Source organism: Tribolium castaneum, chromosome 8 (genome assembly GCF_031307605.1).
Source record: "Tribolium castaneum strain GA2 chromosome 8, icTriCast1.1, whole genome shotgun sequence".
Taxonomy (NCBI): domain Eukaryota; kingdom Metazoa; phylum Arthropoda; class Insecta; order Coleoptera; family Tenebrionidae; genus Tribolium; species Tribolium castaneum.
This window is the reverse complement of record NC_087401.1, coordinates 8,351,661-8,377,411: the sequence shown is the minus strand read 5'-3', so window position 1 is coordinate 8,377,411 and position 25,751 is coordinate 8,351,661. Positions and strand designations below refer to the sequence as shown.

The 25,751-nt window shown below is 31.1% G+C and overlaps 1 protein-coding gene across 1 annotated transcript; it reads right to left on the bottom strand.

Moving 5' to 3' along the window:
- Positions 1–1,618: 1,618 nt before the first annotated feature.
- Positions 1,619–23,293, bottom strand: LOC658133 (sperm-associated antigen 6). The gene is made up of 6 exons (XM_964543.4): positions 23,100–23,293; positions 22,898–23,055; positions 22,441–22,852; positions 17,743–18,356; positions 1,807–2,013; positions 1,619–1,755 (listed from the first exon to the last, which is right to left on the bottom strand). Exons 1-6 carry the CDS (start codon positions 23,227–23,229, stop codon positions 1,654–1,656), a joined length of 1,623 nt encoding a protein of 540 aa, XP_969636.1. The 5' UTR covers positions 23,230–23,293; the 3' UTR covers positions 1,619–1,653.
- Positions 23,294–25,751: the final 2,458 nt, after the last annotated feature.

Below are 25,751 nucleotides of genomic sequence, written 5' to 3'. Positions count from 1 at the left end.
AAGGTAGGAACACAAAAATCGAAAAAACATGGAGAGGGCAAATAATTATTCCGTGTTTTAAGATGCACATTGCTTTGAGATAATACCTTGTTGGAAAATATTTTTCTTAAATGGATTTTGATTCACTTGACCGTTAATTACCAGAATGAAAATTGTTTTGGCCTAATTTTCATCTTCTCAAAAATGAATTGTGAAGATTTGCACTTATGTGGAACGTTATTTTAATATAATTTTCGAATTAATTGAGCACTTCACTTGAAACTTGGAACGTGGCTTTTAGTAATGAAACCAGGGATGTGATGAAACACTATTGAAAACAACAATTTCCAAACCCTAAATTTGAACAAAAGTAAATATCATTGGTTGAATGTTCATGTTTTCTTACATTAAGGCAAAAGTCTATAAATTACAACTTTGAAGGAGTTACAAGGCTTACAAAAAATATATAAATAATAAGAAAGAGAGTTTTTTAATTTTAGACCAAACTTTAGGCCTTTGCAGAAATCTGACATAATTTGAAGCGACCAGAAAACTTACTAACGTTTTTCTTTCGGCCGTCCTGTTGATACAAATCGAAGTACTGCATGTGGTGAAATGTTGATTTGCATTTTTTAATTTAAAGACAACTGTATTTACAAGAAAGTCATCTACAACAAAGTTTAACTATGGTTTAGCCTATTTTTGATTTGTTTTTGTATTTTGTAATAAAAACCAGTTTATATTAGTGAAAGATCGCATTTGATTTTTCTTCTGAGTTAAAACTATTCCTGCAGCCTGTCTTCTCATGAAGGTTTCTCATTTGATTTGAAAACTGTTTTGGTATCCAATTTCAAACGTGTTTTCATGGCAAGTTTTAAATCTGGATTTGAAATTTTGACAATTTTATTTGTCACTTGACATTAGAAGTACAACTTAAATTCAACTGTGAACACTTTTTGGAAGAAATGTTTTATGGATTTACAATGAATTTAACCCATTCAGTGATTCAGTCATGACAGCATCCAGTACCTTAATTAGAACCATGCGAAAAATTGTTTGTTTAAAAAAAATAGCAGAATGATTTATGAAAATCAATTTCGTGATTGGTCCGTCAATGTATAAACAGATGGTGTCACGTAAGGAGATTTTTTTAGGTTAGGAGAATATCCAACAAGCGAAATGGAAGTTTTGTTACAGCGCAGCGACATTTGATGTAAGTTAGCCATGCTTTTTTAAAGCATATTTAATTCTCTACAAATTTCTTCCTATAAATTTTAGTCGTCAGTTGTTCTCATTTTGTTAAGAGTGCAAAGCTCAACATTTCTGCATTTTTTCCAAGTAATTAGTGAATTGGTGGGACTTAAATTATTTTATTCTTCGACACTGCCAGATTCCCCGATTTTTCTCCTGTTTAAGACAGTTTTGTAACAGATTTAAAGCAATTTTAAGCCTTGTGGAGTCTAATTCGAATTTAAAATGACTTGTCGCCTAGACAGTATATCGCTCGAAGCGCCCTCATAATTTCTCCGCCGTACGATTTTTTTGGGTTCAGAAAATCCTGCGATTTTGTATCTCGTTTCGTCTCCTAGTTTATAGTCCTCCGTAGTCCGTACAGTGGCGTAACAATAAAAATCAATCATTTTATTTATTAATTTATTTTCGCACCATAATTTATCAAATCAACAGATTCTCCAATTCTTCACTTGGGGAAGCATGCGGTAGCATAACTTGCGCTTCTTCGTTTTTACTCGACACTTCTTGCAGCACCGTCATCATCTAAAATCCAAAAATTAATAATGTAATAAAACAATCAATTAGGTCTATCACTTGTGGGGAGTATTGCTCCACTTTATCTAGCAATGTTTCCGGATATCCGGGCGAGTAGTATCGAACGATTTCTTCCGGGAAACAGGAATTAATAATTGATATGTATTCCATGAGCGTAGTTCCCGGCTGGGCTTCAATGTGCTGCATTCTCTTCAAACCGCCAGTTGTGACAAAAAGGCGCCGAGCTTTGGGGTCGTGAGGCAAAATCTATCGTACAAATCAATTTCTTTTAATAAACTTTCTAACACCTGTTCATTGTGAAACTGAAAGTAGTATCACAAAGAGAATTTTTATGCAACTCTTTTTAGTAATTACGACACTGAATTGAAGCGAACGCGCAGTAGAAGGATCGCTGATATCATAGGCCACTACCGCAAGTTCGTTTTAAGATTTTTACCAGTTAACGATAGGCAATTTCAAGTTAAAACAAAAGCAGCTTTATTTCCAAGAGTCCACTATAGGTGCAAAAGTAATTTATTTTCTCTTTAACACACAATGTTGATGGGAAATACTGTTCAAAGTACACCAATTTTTTTCAGTTTTCATGATTTTTTTCTGAATTAAATAAAGCACTTACAGCATTTTAAAACACTTTTGTACTTTTGTACTAGCAGAAGAATGTATCCTTTAAATAACTTTCAACAACGTTACTCAAAACGACCGTAAAACACCGAGAAAAATTGCTGAAATTCGACGCTTTTTAGCGTGGGTATTCTCCCCCTTAAACGAATTTTGATAAGTTAAACTAAACAAAAACAAATAATAAAAACAGAAAGTAGAAAAAATAGTATATTACACTCGTTTTAAAATACTTAATTCTATTGGAGCACTCCTTCGTCGTGCTTCAAAACAATTCGCACCACAACAAAACGTTCTATAGAACCCGTTTATAATACCTAAACTATTAACTGGCCGGCTATTGGTTCCAGAGGCGGATTAAACAGATCGGGGGTTCCTGGCGGTAAAAAGTTTTGGGGCCCCTCTTAAAAAAGAAAAAGACTGTTCCAAAAAGGTTCTGATTTTATATAATTAATAATAAAACTAATAAGGGCCGGTTTATAGAAAGCTTTGTTGAAATTTAATTCGTTGTTAAAAGTTAACAACGCGAATGAACCTTTCACACTTGTTCAATTTGGTCATGTGATCAGTTAATCACGCATTTAATTGCGAATTAAATTAAGAGTCGGTTCATAGAAAGCAAAATTAAAATTTAATTCAAGATTAAACAATTCGAATTAAGTTTCCATTTATTTTGTATTGACAAACGTCAAGTTAATCACGAATTAAATTTAAATTGTGATTATTAGCTGTTTCTAAACTATAAAAACGCCAACGTCGCATTTTCTCTCAAAATTAGCTGTTATAAATTCTTCATGCACTTTAAAAATATGATAGCTAATGTAATTCAATGAGAGATCTAATCATTTCACAATTTTAGCAATCTTATTTAAAAAAATAATTCGGTAAAATGCGACGTTGGCGTTTTTATAGTTATGAAACCGAGTGTAAAATGTTTTGGGAGTCGGTCCTTAATGTTTCAAAAAAATTTACATTAAAAAAATTAACAAATATTAAAATATTGACATGTTCAAAAACACTTATTTGAAAACAAAATGAAAGTTAAAATAAATCATAAAAATGAGAATATCTTTCAAAAAAAGTTTTTATACAAAGCTTTTCTAGTATTTAATTCATCTAAAGTTTTCTTATTTTATGTGTAAAGTTGCCTAACTGTTTAGTCTTTCTTCCCCCATCATTCTTCTCAAATAGTTTTTGACTCGTCTTAACACAAAAAAGCTTGAAAAAAAATGTTTCAAACATTTGACATCGGAATTGTCAAAAGATTTTTAAAATGATTTCGACGTTTGGAAACGTTGACGACATTTCACTGACAACTTGACACATTTCTCATCCTCAAAATTACTAACATTATTGTCTCTTTTATTTTGGTTAAAGCATTCTTTGTTGTATCTTTTGGTAATTTTAAATCAAAAAATATTCTGAAAAGTTTTATTGCTGTTTCATATGTTTGGTTGATGTTTGGGATCTTCAACTTCGTTCTGCCTTGATGTTATTGCATAATATAACATAAAATGAACTGATAATAAAATTTTCTCTTCTGGTAAATGCATGCCTGACTTCTCTTCTGCATCAAACGATAGTCTTGTAATTCATTTGGTACTTTTTCAAATTTTTGTCACAATTTATTTGTTTAAAATACTAATTCCGGTGCAACTTCTCACAATATTTGAAAATTAGTGCTTTTCGTTATACAGGGTGTCTCAGCTAAGACTTTCGAGCTTAATATCTCAGTTACTTGTCAACGGATTGTTATAAAATTTAGAATGCACATATTTTAGGACGTGGTCTTTCAATTAGAGACAAAAAAATGACCTCAAGTTAAAAAATGAAATTTTGAAATACATTTCTTTTATTTAAAATTAAGCCAAATTACCGTTGGATCATTAAACTCCGAAAAATAAATGGCCACACAAAAAATTAACCAAATCGCTCGGCTGATCCAAGAAAAAAATTAAATTTTGTTGTTAAAAACTTTATCCAAATTTTGATAGTAATTTGGGCAGTCACCTTTTGAAACAATTGATAAAGCATTTCTATGCGGCATTTTGTGTACCACTGAAAAAAACTGTCAAAAGTGTGCGCGCTGTCAGAAAATTAAAATTGTTTTAATTTGGTGAAATTACTTTAAAAACCAACAACAGTAGCTGAAATTTCTGTGTCGTTGAAAAAGGAATCAATATTCGTTATGGAAAGTGTCGTTGGACTTTTTGTGAAATGTTATTTATGAAATTTAAAGTTTAAAGAATCGTCAATAACTTGAAGACACAAAACAAAGCAATAGTTGGGTCTGTAATTCAAGCTTTTGAAGAGAATCCAATCAGCATTGTACGAACCATTTACAAAGTCCTGAATGTTCAAGTGTCTAGAATATTTCAGTTGTTGTTCAGTATTTTAGTCCTTTTTGAAAGAATTAAAGCATCCAGTACCAAAAGTAAGTCAAAAATATTGTTTTTTAACTTTGTATGGGTGAGAGATAATTGTGAAATGTCCCTTGCGTGACAGTTACGTTTCTGCGAGTAGGAGTGACCAAAATTCAATGGTAGTGTTCATTTGTCTCATAGAGATCTACGCTTTTGCATCTCTACCCACGTTTAACAGTTTGTTTCTCATTTTTCTCGCGAAACAGACGTCTTCCACGAACGATTTTTGTCTGACAGCATTTTCCACTGACGATAATTTTTTTAATATAAGTCTCAAAAGGCTTAACATTTTAAAAAGGCATGTAAAAATTACGTTTTTAAGACTTGATTTGTTGCCTTAATTGGATTTTAATCTTTATCTTCTAAAATACCTGCATTTTAAATTTCATAAAAATCCGTTGACAAATATCTGTACGTGCACATATTTTATATTATTCAAATTTTTTGTAGGTATTTTTATTTTGTTTTTCGTTGTAGCAATTTTTAACTATGCACCTTTTGGGGCCCCTGGCAGCCGCCAGGTTTGCTTAATCCGCCTCTAACTGGTTCAATAATTTGGCGCAAAAATCAAAACCCATTTCCTGATCAAATTTTATTATACATGTCAGCAATAAGGTTTACAACTACGTTCGGCAGTATAAAATTGTCAACTAAACGAATTTGGTGTATAGTATCAGTTATCACTCGTATAAAATTCAGACATATCCGGTGATTAAGTACATAATTGAAGGCGTTAATAACAACACTAGAGGCTCTAACTGGTGATCGGTGAAGGCACTTTTTTGACACACACATTCACATTTAAGCCGAAAGTGCAAGAAAACGAAAAGGGACGGTTTAAAGCACTACAAATCATCACTCACTTTCACCGTCTTGTTTGATAACATTATAGTTCGACTTTTTCGTCTTTAACATTCGTAAAAACGAGCCGAGCGCGAAAATCGACCGTCTGTGTCTTTGGAAAATCTCCGAATACAGCGTGTCCCTTAAAACCTTCCTGTCCAGCTCGCGCGTTTTATTGACATTGACTGGCACTTTGCAATCCATTTCGCCACCCTGTATATATCACAGAAGTTTCCACGTGTTGTAAAGGCTTAAGTGATGGAGGCCGCCGCCATCCTGGCCTTCAGCACGTCGTAATACACCTCGAAGAAGTCGTGGTAGACGTCACCGAACGCCGTCTCCGTCGCGACGTCTCTACGTCCGCCTAAGCCGATCAGAAGCCTTTCAAAGTCCTCCACTTGAACGGTTTCGCGAATTTTGCGCACCTGGCGACTGACGACGTCCTCGCCGAGGACGACACTGGGACGTGGAGGTGGGACAACGCTGGCTGAACTCACCGGACTGGTGTCCAGGAGAATGCGCTGCTGGTGGTGATGGGTGCGGAGACGGCGAGGACGGTGGACTTGGATGCCGACGACGGAGAGGTTGCTGGTGTTTAAGTAGAGCTTTTCAGAGGCTGGTTTTCGCAACATCGTCGCGACATTTTCAAAGTGGCGTCGCGCAACTGGAAACAATCGATACCGAACGACGACGACACGAGGCGCTCTTTCGGATTCACTTCACACGCGTCGATATTTATTATTTACGCTAAATAAAGATTCCAAAGGTGATTTTGCGACTACTTTGGCTCTCTTTTGAGCATTTATTTCAAATAAAACTAAAGAAAAAAATAACACAAAGAATTGCCTTTTGGCTGATTTAAAAATTTTCTCACTCTTCTACCTCCTAACCCAAGGAATTTTTTGCACTTTTTTATGACCCCAGAGTCTACCTAATTTACCTAATGTTCGTCTTTTTAAAAGCTTTTATTTAACTTGCTTTGTTGTCTGTATGTCTGTTTCATATTTTTGGAGCCAAATTTGAAAGTGTTCCCGTTGTCCCAATGAATTGAAATTTTGCATCTTACTTAATCTGCGTGACAATGCAATCCTATTTGGTTAAATAATAATATAATTTATTTATTTCCAACAGACTTATTAGTCTAAAGTGGACAAGTAACAATACAATGTACCAAAAAAAAGGACAAAATTGAAACAGTTAAGTTATACAAAATATTATAAACTACGAAGAAAAAATTCTAGAAGCTTGACCTTTACAGTTTTAGTTTTGAAATTATTGAAGAAAATATTTAAATCTATTGTAATATTATTATATAATTTAAAACATTTAAAAAGTGGAGAATTCAGATGATGAATGGTATTAGGAGTGGAAAAAATTTAAGAGGATTTCGGTTGTTAACTCTAGGTACTACAATGTTCACTTGATCCAGAAGATCAGAGCTGATAAATTCACCACATAAAAGTTTTTGAAGAAAAATAATACATAGAACATTTCTCCTACTTAATACAGTGCTTTCATTTACATTTCTTAAAAGATCACTTTGATCACAGTGCCTTACAGGATATCTATTATAAATTTTAAAATATAAGTGTTTACAAAATTTTCTTAAAATATTTTCCAAAACATTTACATTAAACTGGTAGAACGCACACCAAACAACACAACAATATTCAAGCTTAGACTTAACAAGAGCATAAAATAAAGTTTTAATGCAAGATACATTTCGGAAATAAAATTAACTAGACGCCCTCTGGTGATGACTTTTGAACTGTGTCGAAAACAGTAACGAAATTTTCGTAATTCCACATTTAATTGACATTTAATGAATTCTTTAACAATTTTGCGTGTATAGTGTTAATTGCTTACATTAGAGAGAATCACTTTAAAAGTACGTGGTGGTAAATACTAGCGTTCACTTTGGTTCTGCGGTTTTTCGTGGTATAAAGTGTTTATTGTTGGAATTTGAAAGTGGATTAAAAGTGAAAAAGATTTGAATTTTCATTACAAAGTGTTATCAAACAGTTGTCTAATTAAAGATTATAAGTAATGGATCACAGCGAACACAAAGTTTGGCTCAAGAAACCAATATATTTGTGAAGTTTGTGAATTTTAGGTTAGAATTTTTCCACTGATAAGATCATGAAATACTTCGATAAATCAACAAAACTACAATTAAGATTAACAACTGGTAATACACTTAAACGTAAATTATGCCAAAAGGTAGGCTTTTCAATGTCTTTGTAATAATTTTCCAATAAAGAAAGTGAACCAAACAGTCATTCGTTATTCCTGTTTTCCTCGTCATCTCTAATTTGTCAACATAAGTTTCTTGAATCAAAGATGAAATAATCATTCCGCATAGGCAATGTAATAATTGTGAAGCTCCAAAATTCGTACAAGGCTCAAAATATCCGAATAAACATTTTCCCGCCATTTATGGTAACTGTTTTCGACCTAGCTCAGTGGCGCCCCCAACGGTAACTTTACTTCCGATTAGTAAATTCGTTCGTATTTCTACATATAAAGCCCAGGGTCTTTAATGCACTACTAGTTAGCTGAATAATATGAGGTGTAAAGGTCAAACCACTATCCATAACTATACCGACGTCCGTAATTTTATTGCACGTTTCAAGTACGGTACCATTTATATTATAATTAAAGTTAATCAAATTAGATTTTCTAGGAAATGTGATCTTTTTACATTTTTTAATGTTCAACTCTAATCGAGTTTAAGACATCAATATTATTTTGTAATTCTAGACAATTTTCATAAGATTGAATAGTGTGTGTAATTTTTAGATCATCTGCATATATAAATATTTTACAATTCTTCATATCCCTGATAACATCATTATAAAAAATAATAAATTAAAGCGGACTTAGATTAGAACCTTGCGCAACTCTACTTTTAGCACAAAATAACTCCGATTTGAAACTTTCATACTCAACAAATTGTTCCCTACCGATAATCATTGACTGCATTAACATTAGCATTTGATCACAAAAGCCAGTATGCTTCAATTTCCTCAATAATATACAATGGTTCACTCTATCAAACGCATTCGTCAGATCTGTATAAATCGCATCTACGTGTAAACGATTATCTAACGCTGTGGACACAAATTGAGTAAATTCACATAAATTCGTTACAGTGGATATCCCATAAAGTGGTTAAATGGGGTTTTGAAGTTTTAGGTTATGTTTAAAAATGGGTTTTCGATCAACCTTAATGGTATGTTGCTCATTGGGAAATATATTAATACCTAAGCATTTTTAGTAAAGACTAAAAAGCAAAAAATAAAAAAAAAGTTTTTTTTAGAAAAAAAGATGCACTAAAATGTAAAAAATAATGTCTTTTTATCAGAGGAAAATATTTGCTTTTCGAACGGTCATAAGTCATAAATCACAACAAAACGCATTACAGAATTACTTTCTTAAATTAAGCAATGTTCTCAAAGCATTTTAAAATCCTAATTTGTAAGCAAAAATATTCCCCTCTGATAGAAAAACATTATTTTTTACTTTTTAGTGCATCTTTTAAATAAAACCTTTTTTCTAAAAAAACATAATTTTTTTTTTAACTTCATTTAAATTATTTAAATTAAATTATTCATTTTTCTTTATCATATTAGCAAATAGGGGGTAATATAACTAATAACATAACGGAACATACAGGGTGACCCAAGGTTGCGTAATCGGTCTATAACTTTTTTGCCACTTGATTTTTATTATCCGATAGACCAAAGTAAAGTCCACAAACTAAAAATATTTTTAATGCACACAGAGTATTATATAGGGTGGTGAACCAAAGTTAGATTTTTTTTAAATGGAACACCCTATATATTTTTGCACAATTTGTATAAACTATTAAAATCCTTGACATCTCTGTGCAAACAAAGTCAATTGCTTCGATTTTTTTGCTATTTTTTGCCAAATTTTTGTTGATTTCTGGTACCCATACCAATTATCGTGCAATAACTCAAGAACTGTTAGAGGTAACTATATGAAGGTTATTATCGTTAAAAAGCTCTTTTAATTATATATCTTTCTAAAAAAAGATAATTGTTCTCCAATTTATAGTTTTTGAGAAAGCAAATAATAATTGGTAAAATAAAGAAAAATGCATATATGTATAACTATTGGGAATTTGGGGATTTTCTTGACGCCAGTCGATTCCTCGGATTATTTCCATAGGCTTACATCATAATAATTTCGCTATTTTAAATAATTTTGCCGTAATTAAGAAAATAAGAAATATGAAACTACAAAACTAAGAGCAAACATCGAAACAATGTCAGGTAGCGCCTTAAATTGTCTATTTTGTTGTCAAAACCTGGAGCCGTCGGGCAACGGTTTCAGCTACAGAAGCATTCAAAGTTTTACATTAATAAAAATCATAACTGAAAAACTAAAAGTCGTGGAACAAAACGGTTTGGTTCATTCAGTTCTGCGGCTCATTTTGTGTATTATGCCGATTTTTTTTTACAACATTGCGTACTCGAAACCTTATTTTTTAAATTTAAATTGAAATATGGTGGATGCGCCGGGCAATTTATTACAATATATATCTCAAAAATTAAAAGTCCTAGATCAAAACGGTTTGTTCCAGTGAATTTTGCAGCTCGTTTTACGTATTGTGTCAGATTTTTAAAAGATTTAAAATTTTGAATTTATTTACGTAAAATTAGAATAACCATTTCAAAGAAAATGACTCATTTTCTGTATTATTAGCGTTTCACACGATTTAAAATATTGAATTTTTTTGCCTAAAATTACGATTGCCTAAATGCCTAATAGAAAATTATTTAATATATAAACAAAAAAAATTATATCTCGAAAAGTTAAAGTCGTAGAGCAAAACGTTTTGTTTTAGTGGATCCTACGGCTGATTCTACGTATTATACCAGCTCTTCATTCGATTTAAAATATTGATTTTTTTGCCTAAAATTTTAATAGTCAAGTCAATTTTTCTAAATTTTTTTACAACGCTCTCAAGTTGTCAAAAGTATAAAAAAAAATCAATAGGTTTGATTTATTGAATTTTAGTTTATCCACTTTTCGTTCAGGTTTTTGTTGATTTTCGATACCCGGAACATTTATCAAGCAATAACTCCGGAACTATTAAAGATAACTCATTGAAGTTTATTAGCGTTGGAAAGCTCTTTTAATTATATATCTAGAAATAAAAATTATACATCTAGAAAAAAAAAGATAATTGTTCTCCAACTTATAGTTTTTGAGAAAGTAAATAAAAACTGGTAAAATGAAAACAAAATGCATATATAACTTAAAATTAAGAATTAAGAAAATAAGAATTATGAAACTATAAAACTAAGAGCAAAAATCGAAACAATATCAGGTATCAGGACAACGGTTCCAGCTACAGAAGCATTCAAAGTTTTATATTAACAAAAATCATAACTGAAAAACTAAAAGTCGTGGAACAAAACGGTTTGTTTCATTGAATTCTACGACTCATTTTGTGTATCATGCCGATTTTTTTACGACATTAGCCTACTCGAAACCTTATTTTTTATTTTAAATTGAAAAATGGTGGATGCGCCGGACAATTCATTAAAAATACATATCTCAAAAATTAAAAGTCCTAGAGCAAAGCGGTTTATTCCAGTGGATTTTGCAGCTTGTTTTACGTTAGCTTTTTACAAGAATTAAAATTTTGAATTTATTTACGTAAAATTAGAATAACCATTTCAAAGAAAATGACTTAATTCTTCAACAAAAAAATCATAATTCGAAAACTAAAAGCCGATGAGTAAAACGATTTGTTCCAGTGAATTTGGCGGCTCATTTTCTGTATTATAGCAGCGTTTCACTCGATTTAAAATTTTGAATTTTTTTGCCTAAAATTTTAATAGTCAAGGCAATTTTTCTATGCTTTTATAACGCCTTCAAGTTGTCAAAATTATAAAAAAAAATCAATAGGTTCGATGTATTTAATTTTAGTTTATCCACTTTTCGTGCAGGTTTTTGTTGATTTTTTATACCCGGAACATTTATCAAGCAATAGCTCTTTTAATTATCCATCTCTTTAAGAAAAGACAATTGTTTTCCGATTAATACCTTTCAAGAAAATTCCTCGTTAAAACAAAAATAGGTATAAAGAATAAAAAAATCATAACTTAAACAGCGTTGTAAATTTATCAATTTTCTCGACACCAATCGATTTCCCGGATCATTTCACATAGGTCTGCATCACAAGAATTTCACTTTTTCACATAGTTTTGTCATAATTGAAAAAATAAGAAAAATGAAAGATTTATCAAAGTAATTATTTTTGCGTTTTTCTCGAAAACTATAAAACTATAAAACGGTTACGGCTATAGAATAATTCAAAGTCTTACATTTAAAAATAGTTAAAAATCGTAACTTAAAAACTAAAAGTCGTTAAAAAAAAAACGGTTTGTACCATTGAATTCTGCGCTTTATTTTGCGTAACATACCAGCCTTGTTACAATACCAGCTTATTCGAGGACTAGTTAAAAAAATATAATGTTTGTTTGAAAAATGGTGGATGCGCCGGGTTATTTCATTAAATGTTCATAAACTATAAACTAACAGTTATAGAGCAAAAAGGGTTTGTTCCAGTGAGTTTTGCGGTTGATTTTGAGTATCACATCAGTTTTTGTAAAACACCAGCTTACTCGAAAATTTATTTTAAAAATAATAGTTTTTTAAAATTAAAAATTATAAAATTATTTTTAAAACTTATAACTCAAGAACTAAAAATTGTAGAGCAAGATGGTTTATTCCAGTGAATTCAACGGTTCATTCCACGTATCACTGTTACTACCATTTATAGCATTTTCAAATGTTTGATTTTTCTTAATTTTTGTCGATTGTCGATACCTGGAACATTTATCGGGTAATAACTCCGGAACTATTGGACATAATCCCATAAAATTTACTACCATTGCAAAGCTCTTTTAATTATCTATCTTTTTTAAAAAAGAAAGATCTTTGTTCTCCGACTAACAATTTTAGCAAACAGAAGCAAAAATAGATAAAATAAAAAACCAACTTGAAAACTATTGTGAATTTGGCGATTTTTCGACGCCAATTGACGCCCTATATCATCTAATACAGAGTGAGTTTAAAGTAACGCATAAAATTCGTAAAAATGTAAAAACAAATAACTTGGCATTTTAATTGAGTCCAAATTTAACCTAACTGGATCAGTCATGACGGCGTCATTACGTCATCATACAATTTTTTAAATGGAACGATTCTACTCTTTTATGATTGTAAGCTCTACTAATAGGCCTTTACAAAAAAAATATATTTTTAATTATATTATATTTTAATTATATTTGTAAAAAAATATAACAAACATCTTTTGTTTTCGACTTATAATAAAAAGATGACGTTTTTGCAAAATCTTAAAAATTCATATCTTTCTAATTATAAAAGACATACATTTAAAACAAAGACATTATACAAGCACTTTTTTACAGATAATTTAATAATGTTTTCAGCGATTTTTTTAACCATTCTTTTAGCTGTAATAACATAAAGTTGTAATTTTTAAAACAGGAATCATAGGTGGCTATGACATTTTCGAAAAGCTTATTTTTTTCTGAACTGAAAACAATATAAATACAGTTTGATATTTTTATATACTTTTGATAAAATTATGTATATTTAAAATATTTGAAAGTAGTTGGCCATGGAAAAATTATTTCACATAAAAGGTGTGAATAATCTAGAAATTTTGTGAACGGTTATTAAAGTAAAAAATGTGAAATTATCTATTAAGCTTATTATTATTTTCATGGCCTACTATAAAGAAAACGCGAAATGTTATATATTTTTTTAAATATTTTAAAAGAATATATTACACAAATAGACATATCAGAAAAAATAAGCTTTCTAAATATATAACAGCCGCCTTTGGTGCCTATTTAAAAAAATACAACTTTATGTTATTACAGCTAAAGGAAAGGTTAAAAAACATTGCTGATATTTAAATTAAATAAATTAATACTTGAGCTTTCCGTTAAAAATGAAGAAACACGTATTTCTGGATTTTCGGAAGTTTCACCCCCCAATAAGGTTAATTATCAAAACGTAATTCTTCAAGTTCTAACCATGAAAATTGATATTTGAACATTTGGTTAAAAAAGAGTAAAGGTGTAATTTAGGATTTTAGGAAATTCCACCTCTAAAGGAGTTAGATACAAAAATACGTCATTTTTTAAATTATACAAGGTGATCCAGCTTAGCTCCCGTCTTTTATTGCTCAGTTATTATTGAAGTTGGAGTTTTGATATTTTGTAGATGGTATTTATACTGTAGGACACATTTTAGTAAAATATTTTTGACTATACAGAGTGGCCCTAAAAAAGCATGACGTCATAGTCATCAATTTTTTTAATAGCAAGCTATTATTTTTTTGTGGTCATTATGATACCTTTTTAGCTTCTCACATGTTCCTAAAAACTTATTCAAATCGGTTCGGGGATTATTGTTAAAAAAATAAAAACCAAAAAAAATCGGTTTTACTTCTTTAGTTTTAATAATTAATAAAAAACTGAAATAGTGTTTGTTTGAAGACATTTTTACTGCGTAAGTGTTAAACAAGGTCTAAAACACTTATTAAGTGAATTTGATTGATTTGAATTACTACTGTTCACAATTTATTTTCAGACTTTTTAATCTTTGGAGCCTTTTATTTTGCTTATTTTAAATGGCAACCTCCATTTATTTTTATATCATTCAATGCAGAAATAAAAAACGATCAACTTATTATAATACAACCATAACGTAAATCCTAACACATTCGGAGTTATTTGATAAAAACTTGTTTAGTTTAGAGTTGTAATAAGAAAAAATGTTCACTTTTTAATTCCCCATCGAATAGTATAAAAATAAACAGGGGTTGCCATTTAAAATAAACAAAGTAAAAGGCTTTAAATATTAAAAAAATGCCGAACGTAGTTGTAAACCTTATTGCTGACATGTATAATAAAATTTGATCAGGAAATGGGTTTTGATTTTTGCGCCAAATTATTAAACCAGTCAGAGGCGGATTAAGCGCCTGGCAAACCTGGCGGCCGCCAGGGGCCCTGAAAGGTGCATAGTTAAAAATTGCTACAACGAAAAACAAAAAAAAAATACCTACAAAAAATTTGAATAATATAAAATATGTGTACGTACAGGGTGTTTCAGCTAAGACTTTCGAGCCTGATATCATAGATATTTGTCAACGGATTTTTGTTAAATTTAAAATGCAGATATTTTAGAAGATAAAGATTAAAATCCAATTAATGCGACAACTCAAGTCTTAAAAACGTAATTTTTACATGCCTTTTTTAAATGTTAGGCCTTTTAAGACTTATATTAAAAAATTATCGTCAGTGAAAAATGCTGTCAGAAAAAACTCCTTCGTGGAAGACGTCTGTTTCGCGAAAAAAATGAGAAACAAACTGTTAAACGTGGGTACAGATGCAAAAGCGTAGGTCTCTATGAGACAAATGAGCACTACCATTGAATTTTGGTCATTCCTACTCGCAGAAACGTAACTGTCACGCAACGGACATTTCACAATTATCTCTCACCCATAGAATATAGTAGTTATAGAAAATCAAGTAACACGTAATTCACTGGTCGTCAAAATTTCGATAATAGCGCCATATCTTGGTAGTATGAGGAACTAAAATTAGCTACAAATTTAAATATTTTATTATTTATACAATTTATTTTTTTTATTTTTTTACAATTTAAACACACATAACCGATTTTATTGAAAACGGTTAAATGTGTTTAATTGCAAAATTTTGTTAGTATTATAAATATAAAGAAAAAATAAATACAACGAATGAAAATAATTTATTAATGAATTAACGTTTCACAAATTATGAAAACATCAATTATAATTCCACATATTAATTTGGCGACTTCCTCACCCTCAAAAACCGGTTATTTAACATTATTTTGAAACTTGGAAAAAAATTAAAGAACTAAATAAGTAAATACGGACTCTAATAAGGTACCATTGGAGTTTTAGACATGTGCCCAATTCAATTTTCACAGAAAAATAGTGCTTTTAATAGTTTGTGCAAACATTTCTTGTATGTTTTCGTGTTGGTTGTAGACTCACGTAGATGACTTTACAACAAATTTACTTATATGAACTTATTATGAGTAAGAGGTTTTTCTGATTTTAATGTAAGGACTCCTCTTTGTTGGATTCACCAGTCTTGAAACTTAACGGTAAAAAGGAGGGAGTTTAAGATACGTTTTTGTGGCTTTTGAACAAATGGATGAATGAACGCGTGTATTAAATAAAAAACACTATGTGCAAGGTAGAAGTCTTAAACGGTGTCCATCATAGATGTCCACTCAAAAAATGCAATTTGGTTTAAATTCTCGAAGTTATTTTTGGTGCCCAAGTCGATTTGTTTCTGGACAGCTCTCACAAGTAAAGAGATGCACTATTTCCAGAATCATGTGTTCCAGCCAGCCAGAAGTTGTTTAATCAACGTTGTAGGTAGTCTTTTAAGTGTATAATAGGTCCACACCAGAGCTGGAGATATGTATTACATAGTATTTTTGGTGGCAAAAAAATCCCGACTTACCAAATTTTAGCCTTCGAAAGTTCAAAACTTAAATGTTTTTGAGATTACTTTAGGAGTAGATAACACCAACAAACGAATTCAAATAAGAATAAAAAGAGAAAACCACGAACATAACACTTAGCAGAATAATTCAAATTGGAAATTGAAACATTTAAAATTGAAAAAACTTTTTGACACTGTTGAATGTAGTGTGACATTGCGCGCCAAAGGTTGCTTAATATTTTGGATTTTTGGATAAATTCGTGCATTTAATTTAAAATCACACTACCAAAAGATGGCATAAGTAGTTTCTATTAACGACCGTGCCACGTACCCCAAATTTACAGAAATCTGCATAGATAACGCACGTGGCGCCGCATGTTGATAGTATGATTTAATAAACCGTTTCTCCTATGCCGCTTGACTAACCCTGCTCTCACCCATACAAAGTTAAAAAACAATATTTTTGACTTACTTTTGGTACTGGATGCTTTAATTCTTTCAAAAAGGACTAAAAGACTGAACAACAACTGAAAAATTTTAAACACTTGAACATTCAGAACTTTGGAAATGTTTCGTACACTGCTGATTGGATTCTCTTCAAAAGCATGAATTACAGCCCCAACTATTGCTTTGTTTCCAGTGACGTGTTTTGTCCTCACTCGATTTAGTTCAGGTACTCTTCCTGTGTCTTCAAATTATTGCCGATTCTTTGAACTTTAAATTTTATAAATAACATTTCACAAAAAGTCCAACGACACTTTCCATAGGCGAATATTGATTCCTTTTTCAACAACACGGAAATTTCAGCCACTGTTGTTGGTTTTTAAAGTAATTTCACCAAATTAACACAATTTTACTTTTCTGACAGCGCGCACACTTTTGACAGTTTTTTTCAGTGGTACAGAAAATGCCGCATAGAAATTCTTCATCAATTGTTTCAAAAGGTTTCTGCCCAAATTACCATCAAAATTTGGATTAAGTTTTTAACAACGAAATTTAATTTTTTTCTTGAATCAGCCGAACGATTTGGTTAATTTTTTGTGTGGCCATTTATTTTTGGGGTTTAATGATCCAACGGTAATTTGGCTTAATTTTAAATAAAAGAAATGTGTTTTAAAATTTCATTTTTTAACTTGAGGTAATTTTTTGCCCCTAATTGAAAGACCACCTCCTAAAATATGTGCATACTAGATTTCATAACAATCCGTTGATAAATAACTGAGACATTAAGCTCGAAAGTCTTAGCTGAAACACCTTGTATAATAGGAAATAGAAGTTTGTTTGCAATTACAAAAACAACCAAAAGTAACTTGGGTTTGTATTGAGCCACGGTTTTAAAGTTCACAATAAAATTATGTGTTCCTACCCTACTTTTAGTTGTTACTAAAGTTTTGCTTTATTTTTCTGCGTTTCAAAATAGTTGTGGACATGCGTGTGAAGCCATTCTTTCAAATAGTTTTACCAGTGAGAATATAAAAAATTTAAAAACATCTTGCCATTACTTTGGCACTTACCTTACTATACTGCCCCAGCACATACTTGAGTATATTTGGGGGCGCATCATACAACAGCGGTTCAAGCGCCGCCACCAGGAGACACTTCTGCAAACACAACTTCAACGCCAATTTACACTTAAATTTGAGATCTTCCGACGTCTCTTCGCTTGCATACAGTTGTACCAACCTAGGGAACAAGTTCGCCGCTGCCACAGCTTTGGCATGCTCTGGACTATGTTTGCCGATTTGGCCAATAGTCCACGCCGTCACCGCTAACACATTTTCGTCTTTCGATTCGTTCAAAATCGCTCCGAGTAAAACTATCGCCTTACAACCGAGCACAGACATTGCCAATTGATCGGAATGACCTGCAATGTATCCCAAGGCGGTGATGCAGGGGATACGGGCTTCCCCCGGGTCTTCGGTGAGGAGCTCCATCAAAGCGCCGATTCCGCCAGTGTTGACGATAAGTTGTGTGAGCTCGAGAGTGTGTTTGACAACGTCGCGGGTTAAACCGGCTGCGTTTTTCCGGACGTGGGGGCACGCGTGTGCCATGTGGAGGAAAACACAAGGGAAGACTTCAGCTTCGATTACGACTTCGGCCAGTTCAGCTGAATGTTTGGCACAGGCGCCTGCAACCAGTTTAGTTCACTCAAATGTGCCTTTAAATTTTGGGGAAAGCTTGTATTTTTATTATAACTGTGCAATATATCTACAGGTTTTCCGTCTAAACCCGACTTTAAAAGTATTGGTAGTTCTAATAATGATAGTCATCTGAAAATTTGTTTAAGAGGGTTTTTTAAACCAATGAATTTATTTTGTTTTCACAGGACGGACAACACAATTTTGAACAGAGTTGTCATCTGTTTAATTAGAATAGTATATTAATATTAAAAAACAAGTTTTATAAGTTTTACAAGTTTTAAAAACCTTCAGAAAACGAGTATTTTATGGTATTTTTTATACATTGCGCCCTTTTTTTTTCTTATTATTATTAAAAAAACTTTTTTTGTCGTCTAGGGAATTTGGTGTCAGTTGGTAACGGTAATAAATAATAAATAAAGAAGAAATGATGATTAAATTGATCGTACGGTGTATTTCACGCATTATTGATGAAACTCTTGTAAACTAATTAAATATCCCTAAATTCATAGACTCATTCAACTCCTACTGATATTATAAACTAAACGCAAATTATAAAATAGTATACCAAAAAATAAGTTTCACAAGATCAGGCTTCAACGTCTTATGAAACCAGTTTTTATACTATTTTTTGTAATTTGCACCCTTTTTGCTGTTTTTAAACAAAAACTGTTATTTTAGTCGATTTAGGGATTTTTGTGACGGTTGGTAATGTCTCAACTTTTTAAGCGAAATATTAATTTAAAATTTTTGTTTTATCCAAATTTTGGCAAAAAACACGAGTATTGATGATAATGAAGGTAATCAAGCAAGAACGCCTCTTGAAATTTGTGAAATTAGCAAAAATACGGTCCGGAATTTGCTTCTTGCCAACCTAAAAAAAAACAAAATAACTTGAATATTATTACAGATAGGTAAAGGGAATGCTAACACAGATCGATGCAGAAAACAATTTTCCATCTTAAAAAATTAAAATTGGGACATCTAATTTGAAAAAATTAAGTTATGGGAACTTGAACCTTAAAATTTTTACGTTTATTTACTTCTTTTCCAGTTTTAAACACACTGGAGAACAGATATAAGCTTTCTCTTTTAATTTTCCAAATATGAATTCGAAATCTCTAAAACTGAGAAAGTGACCGATTTTTTAAGTGCAGGTGCAAATCCAAAAATTAAAAAAAATCTTAAAATATCTCGAAAACGGTTAAACTTAGGAATAGGGAATGCAGATGAAAACGTCCTTAAAATAACTCAACTAATTCAAAAACGCAGTGAAAAACTCAGATTTCTATTTAAAATAAGAAAGTTGATAGCAACTTCCGGTATAACCGGAAGTGCCGCCATCTTCAAAAAATTTTCATTGAGCAAAACTCAACGGATTATGGCTGAGTACCAACTTGCAAATATCTTTATTAGAACTTTCAATACTTCTAATGTGGGAACAGGCTGTATTTAAAATCATTTATTTTATTAGTCAAAAAATTGTTTGTTCAGATCCGTAAAGAGGGGTTGAAAAAATGAAAATAAAGTGGTTTTTTTTAAGATTATTCAAAATTGATATGAGCTAGAAAAAAATTGTAAAGAAAAATTGAAAAACAAAATTTTACCTAGAAATGGTGTTTTGACTTTTTTGATATCATTAAAATTAAAAGAGAGTTAGGGCGGTTAAAAATAAGGAAACGATAACATTTTTTTTTAAGAAAAAGAGCTTTTATTGCTTAAAGAAAAATTTTATCAAACGTAAGACGACTGATAAAATTAAATCATCTCTGGATATGTTTTTGTATCTATACATCTGTCAGAGTGAAAGTTTTCAAAACTTGATTTTGTATTGGCTAGATTAACACGTTGCTAAGAAAAAAAGGTTATAACGTACGGTATAAACATAAAAAACGTTTTGCGCAAACTTTACGAGTATTAATTTATGAATAATTTGTAACAAGTAATTTTGAGAAAAAATGCAACGTCGACATTTTTATAGTATTGAAAGTAAATAATAATAATTAATAATAATAATAATAATAATAATAATAATAAAATTTTCAACAGGCTTCTAATTAGTCTGTAGTGGACAATATAATAAATGGGCGAGTAGTCCTTACAATACACAGGTTATTTTACACATTTTTACACATTTTAAAGTTGACATTGAGATACAATGGATAATTAAATTTAATTATGAAATCGGCCTTATTTCTAAAAAGTCAAATTTACAGGAAGTAAACTTTTTTTCTCTTCTACAACAGTCAAGATTGTCCATAACTTTGTTATTGCAAAAAATGAAAGTTAATTCATTTCTTAGTAAATAAAAAAACCTCGAAAATTATTTCCCTTTATTTTATTAACCACATAGAACATATCTACGAAAACTTTGATGCTTTATAATTTTTCTGTACATATCTACCTACGAAAACTTTGATGCTTTATAATTTTTCTTTTAAACATTTTTCTAACTCTTACCGATTCTGAATAATTTTTAAAAAACACTTCTCGGGGTTTCAAACAAATAATTCTTCAACTATACGTTTTTATACAGGATGGTCCACCCTAGCTCCTGTCTTCTGCAGCTCAGTTACTATTAAAGTTTCTTTAAGACACATTTCAAGAATATTTTTGACTATACAGAGTGTCCCAAAAAAAGCACGACGTGTGCTCATTATGTTCTGTTTTTACCTTCTTACATGTCTTCTTACATGTCTTTTCAGGAATAACTGTTAAAAGAAAATAAAAACCAAACATTATTAATTTTAAAAATTACTAAAAATTAGAAACGGTAATTTTTTGATGATATTATTACTAGGTACGTATTGAACAAGGTCTAACAAACTTATTAATTACGTTTGATTGATTTGAATTATTACAGGGTGCTTACATTTTATTTCCAAACTTTTAAAATTTTAGAGCTCTTTAATTTGCTTATTTTAAACGGCAACCCCTATTTATTTTTATATCGTTCGATGCAAAATTAAAAAACGATCAACTTTTTATATTACAACCCAAAATCCTAATAGATTCGAAGTTATTTGATAAAAACTTGTTTTTTCAAGTATTTTAATGACAATTTTAATGAATACGTATCGAAGTTCGAATATGGTTTTAACACCGTTATTTTTTATGTCAATCGATGCAGAATTAAAAACATTTTTTTTGTTATTACAACCATGTAAATCCTAACACATTCGGACTTATTTGCTAAAAACCATTCTGTCAATGACAAATGACTTTAATGATAAAAAGTCGAACATGGTTAATGTCTTTGGGAAATAACTCCGAAAGTGTTAGGATTTGCAATATGGTTGTCATAACAAAAAATGTTCCTTTTTTAATTCCACATCGAATGATATAAAAATAAACAGGGTGGGAGCCATCTTCGACTTTTATTAAAATTAAATTTGTTAATAAAATTGCAGACAAAACAAGTTTTTTTTTGTAAATAACTCCGAATGTGTTAGAATTTACGTTAGAGTTGTAATAAGAAAAAATGTTCGTTTTTCAGTTTTGCATCGATTGAGATAAAAATACACAGGGGTTACCATTTAAAATAAGCAAAATAAAAAGCTCTATAAAGTTTAAAAGTTTGGAAATAAGCTGTAAACTCCCTGTAGTAATTCAAATCAATCAAACTTACTTAATAAATCTGTTAAACCTTGTTTAACAATTACGTAGTAATAACGTCGTCAAAAAAGCACAGTTTCTGTTTTTTATAATTTTTTAACTAAAGGTGTAAAACCGATTTTTTAATTTTTTTAACAGTAATCCCTAAACCGAATTAAAAAAATAGGGACACGTAAGAAGGTATTATAATAAGCACAAGAAAATAATAGCATGCCATTCAAAAACTTGCTTATTATGACGTTATACCTTTTTGAGGCAGTCAGTATAATCAAAAATATTTTCCTGATGATGTGTCCTAGAGTATAAATAACATCTACAAAATATAAAAACTCCAACTTTAATAATAACTGAGCTACAGAAGACGGGCTGGACCATCCTGTATAGTTAAAAAAATGTAAGCTTGCTTATTCCCAGCATTTTGAATTAAAAATTTATTCGACTGGACGCCCGATAACTTACTCAAAGCGGCCAAAACTTGCCGTTTCAATTTCTCGTCTAAATTACTCAAATTCTTGGCCAAGTACGGAATTGCGCCAGCATCCACAATATTCTGCGCCTGTTCTATCGAATGTTTCGCAATATCACACAAGGCACTTGCCGAAATCTGCTTCAGAGTCAAGTGTGGCCCTTGAAGACACATAATCAGCAAAGGCACAGCGCCGGCTTCTATGCATTTCTTGGCCAAATTTTGATTATGACGTGCGATGTAACCGATAACCCACGCAGCCGACTCCTGAACCGACGGTTCAAAATCCTCCATACAGGTTATAACCGCGTTGAGGGCTCCCGTTTCAACGATGAAATTCGCCAATTGCGGGTCATATTTACAAACCGATCGCAAGACGAAAAGAATCGAGTTTTTCTGGTGCTTCTGCAAGTTTTGGTTCAGTTTTCAGTTAAGCGGGGGTTTACCGACGTTTTCTTTGGGCAGGGCTGCCAACAGGAGGGTGATCAGGTGGGTTTGGGTGAATTTTTTCGCCATGGTGTGGTCGTTTTGGATGATTCGGCCGAGGGCGATCGTGGCGCAGTTTTGGATTTGTTTGCACACATCGCTTAGAAGGGGCTGCAGGAGTTCTGGAATTGGGGGTTTGGGGGTGAGTTAGTAAAGGATGGTTTACCTAGGATGTTCTGCTCGTCGAGGATTGGGATGTTGGCGGGGCGTAGCGCTAATTCAGCGATTGATTTAACAAAGTTAAGGCGCGCTTTTTGGTATTGGTCGAAAACTTGCAAAATTGACCTGGCTGTCATTTTGTGATTTGCAACATGGCGCGCTTGATTCAATAATCTAGGAAATTTCGCATCTTCGGTTGGTGGCACTGTTAATTTAAATTTTTAATAATAATAATAATAATAATAATAATACACATAGGATGCCCAACAGAAGTATCCAATTATAGGGCAACAATGGAGTGTTATACTAGAAAGTAAAAGTTTTTGGAAATTGCAGATTCTGAAAGTAGACACAAAATGATGTCTAGTAATAACGGTCTGAGTTTTTTTAAATCGGTACTTTTTTAGTAATAATAGAAAATTTGCTCTGTGACGTAAGCAATGTCTCGACTAATGATTCGTCGTGAGTCTTTCGCTACATACAACTAACGCTACGACCTACGTTTGGGCTAGTAAACGTCAAATACAAATGTCAAAACTGTGAGTTCTCGTTTGTGACTGTGTTGTGTGCTAATATTTTGCAGGAGTTTGTGTTTTGGTAAAATGACTGCTCTTACAGCACATCTGAAGTCGTATGTAAAACAATAGAAGCAGAAATTAAGAAAAAACGTACGTTTTTCAAGCTGTCTTTGTTGGCAAGTTTTCTATCTCAAGTTCTGTGACTGGCTGATTCAAAAATGAACATTGCTGACGTCAGGCCAGGAATTTTCACCTTTTCAATTATTTTTCTCAAAGACGGTAGAGCTTTAGTTAAAATAAAAAAATATGGGTCGCCTATTTTGTTGTTGGCTATCCATATAAAAATTTTCATTTTTTAGTATAACTCCATTCAAAACCATAAATGACTGAAGAAACAAAAGAAAAAAAAACAATAAAACAGTAGCTTATTACATGTAGACTCAAACACAGTTTAGAAGAAGTTACAAAGAGAGAACTGGAATAGAATCTAAAAATTCTAGTTAATATGGAAAGAACCATCATAATACACTGCGCACAAAAATTATTGCAACACGGGTGATTTTCTTAAACGATTTAGAAACAAATAATATTTTGTTGCTTTTTAACGTACAATACAAGTTGAAAAAAATATTTGGAAAAAAATTGTTTTTAAAGACAAAAATTAATTTTTATCAAAAATTGTAATTTTTATAGGAACTACACCTTCACATTAATACCGTGTAGTATAGTTTATATTTTATCACCTCATACTAGTACTAAAATCAGGCACCTCTGCATTAAGAATATTTTAAAAAGTTAAATGAATCCCCAATTTTTTCTACTTCTCAAAGATTATTAAATTTTCTATATGAAAACCTAACTCATATTTCAAATGCCCAAGTTAATAATTAAAAACATCTAGAAAACTTTGACCTAATTTGGTACATTTTTGAGTTTTGTGAAAAACTTGTGAAATGTTTGAATTTGAACACGAACTGATTGTGAGAATCAATCCTTATCAAAGATAAGTCGATCCACAATTTAACCACGATTATCCAAGTCTCATAGAAAACTTGAAAATTTCTTAGAAAACTGCGGAATTACAGATGGTTTGGCCGATATTTCGAAAATAATCAAACAACAATTTTTGCTCAGTTTAAATCGCCTTATGATTGGTCTCTTTTACAGTTGGAAGTGCAATATCTCTCCGATATCCACTGACAAAGGCTTCCATCGTCTTGCAATTTTTTTGGGAGGTGATTTTTTTATTTTTATTGGTCAAATTACTCACTTCAGGAATAAATAAAACACTAGCAAATAGGTTTTAGGGCCGGTCTTTCATAAAACGGAATTTCGCCTTAGGTGCGAATAAAATGGTCAATTCTGCTTAGTTTTTGAATTAATTTGATTTTTTTGACAAAAACAAACTTCTTTTAAATTTACTACACAAAAACTAAGAATCCCAAAAAAGTAAAACTTTCACACACAATTAATTAAAATCTACACTGTCGGTTTGGAAAAAATAATAATTACAATTATAATAATTAAGATAAATAAATTTTTAGAATCAAAATTAGCAATTCACGAATACTGCAATTTTGACGCTTCTATGTATATATTTTTTTTCCAAATCAAAGCTGAACAAAAATGTTATAAGTTACAAAAATCTTTTAAAATAAAAAAAATTTAATATAATTTAATGTAGAATTAAAGTATGTATATTTTCAAAAAATAAGAACTTTAACGCTAGGAAACTAACAACAGAAAAATTAAAAAATATTGATACTGAAATTCTGAAGATCTAAGCGAATAAAAAACTACGAAACTGAAAAAACCATAGAACTAAGAGGAGAAATTGAAACATTAGATTTTTAATAAAAAAACTAATACACACACTAAGAGACTGAAAAGCTAAAAAACTTAATAAGTGAAATACAAAAAATTAAATAACATTAAGGTGTTTTTTTAGGTTATTACTAAAAAAATACAATTTTCTAGCAACGTTTCGGTTGTAACTTAATCTTCTTCCACCCGTTCATAAAAAACAATTGACGGCCAAAAAAAGATTAAAGTAAAATCGAAACGTTGCCGGAAAATTGTATTTTTTTGAGTGATAGTTCAAAAAGCACTAAATAACTTTCCATATAGGTACTGAATATAAA

What these genes read in the sequence shown, in the direction of transcription:
- LOC658133 (XM_964543.4), bottom strand. Translation starts at nt 23,229, where the DNA reads ATGACAGCCAGGTCAATTTTGCAAGTTTTCGACCAATACCAAAAAGCG. An exon ending in CAGCCCTGCCCAAAGAAAAC is followed by an intron (nt 22,853 to 22,897) that starts GTCGGTAAACCC and finishes CAAAACTTGCAG; the next exon opens with AAGCACCAGAAAAACTCGAT. An exon ending in GCAAGTTTTGGCCGCTTTGA is followed by an intron (nt 18,357 to 22,440) that starts GTAAGTTATCGG and finishes AACTGGTTGCAG; the next exon opens with GCGCCTGTGCCAAACATTCA.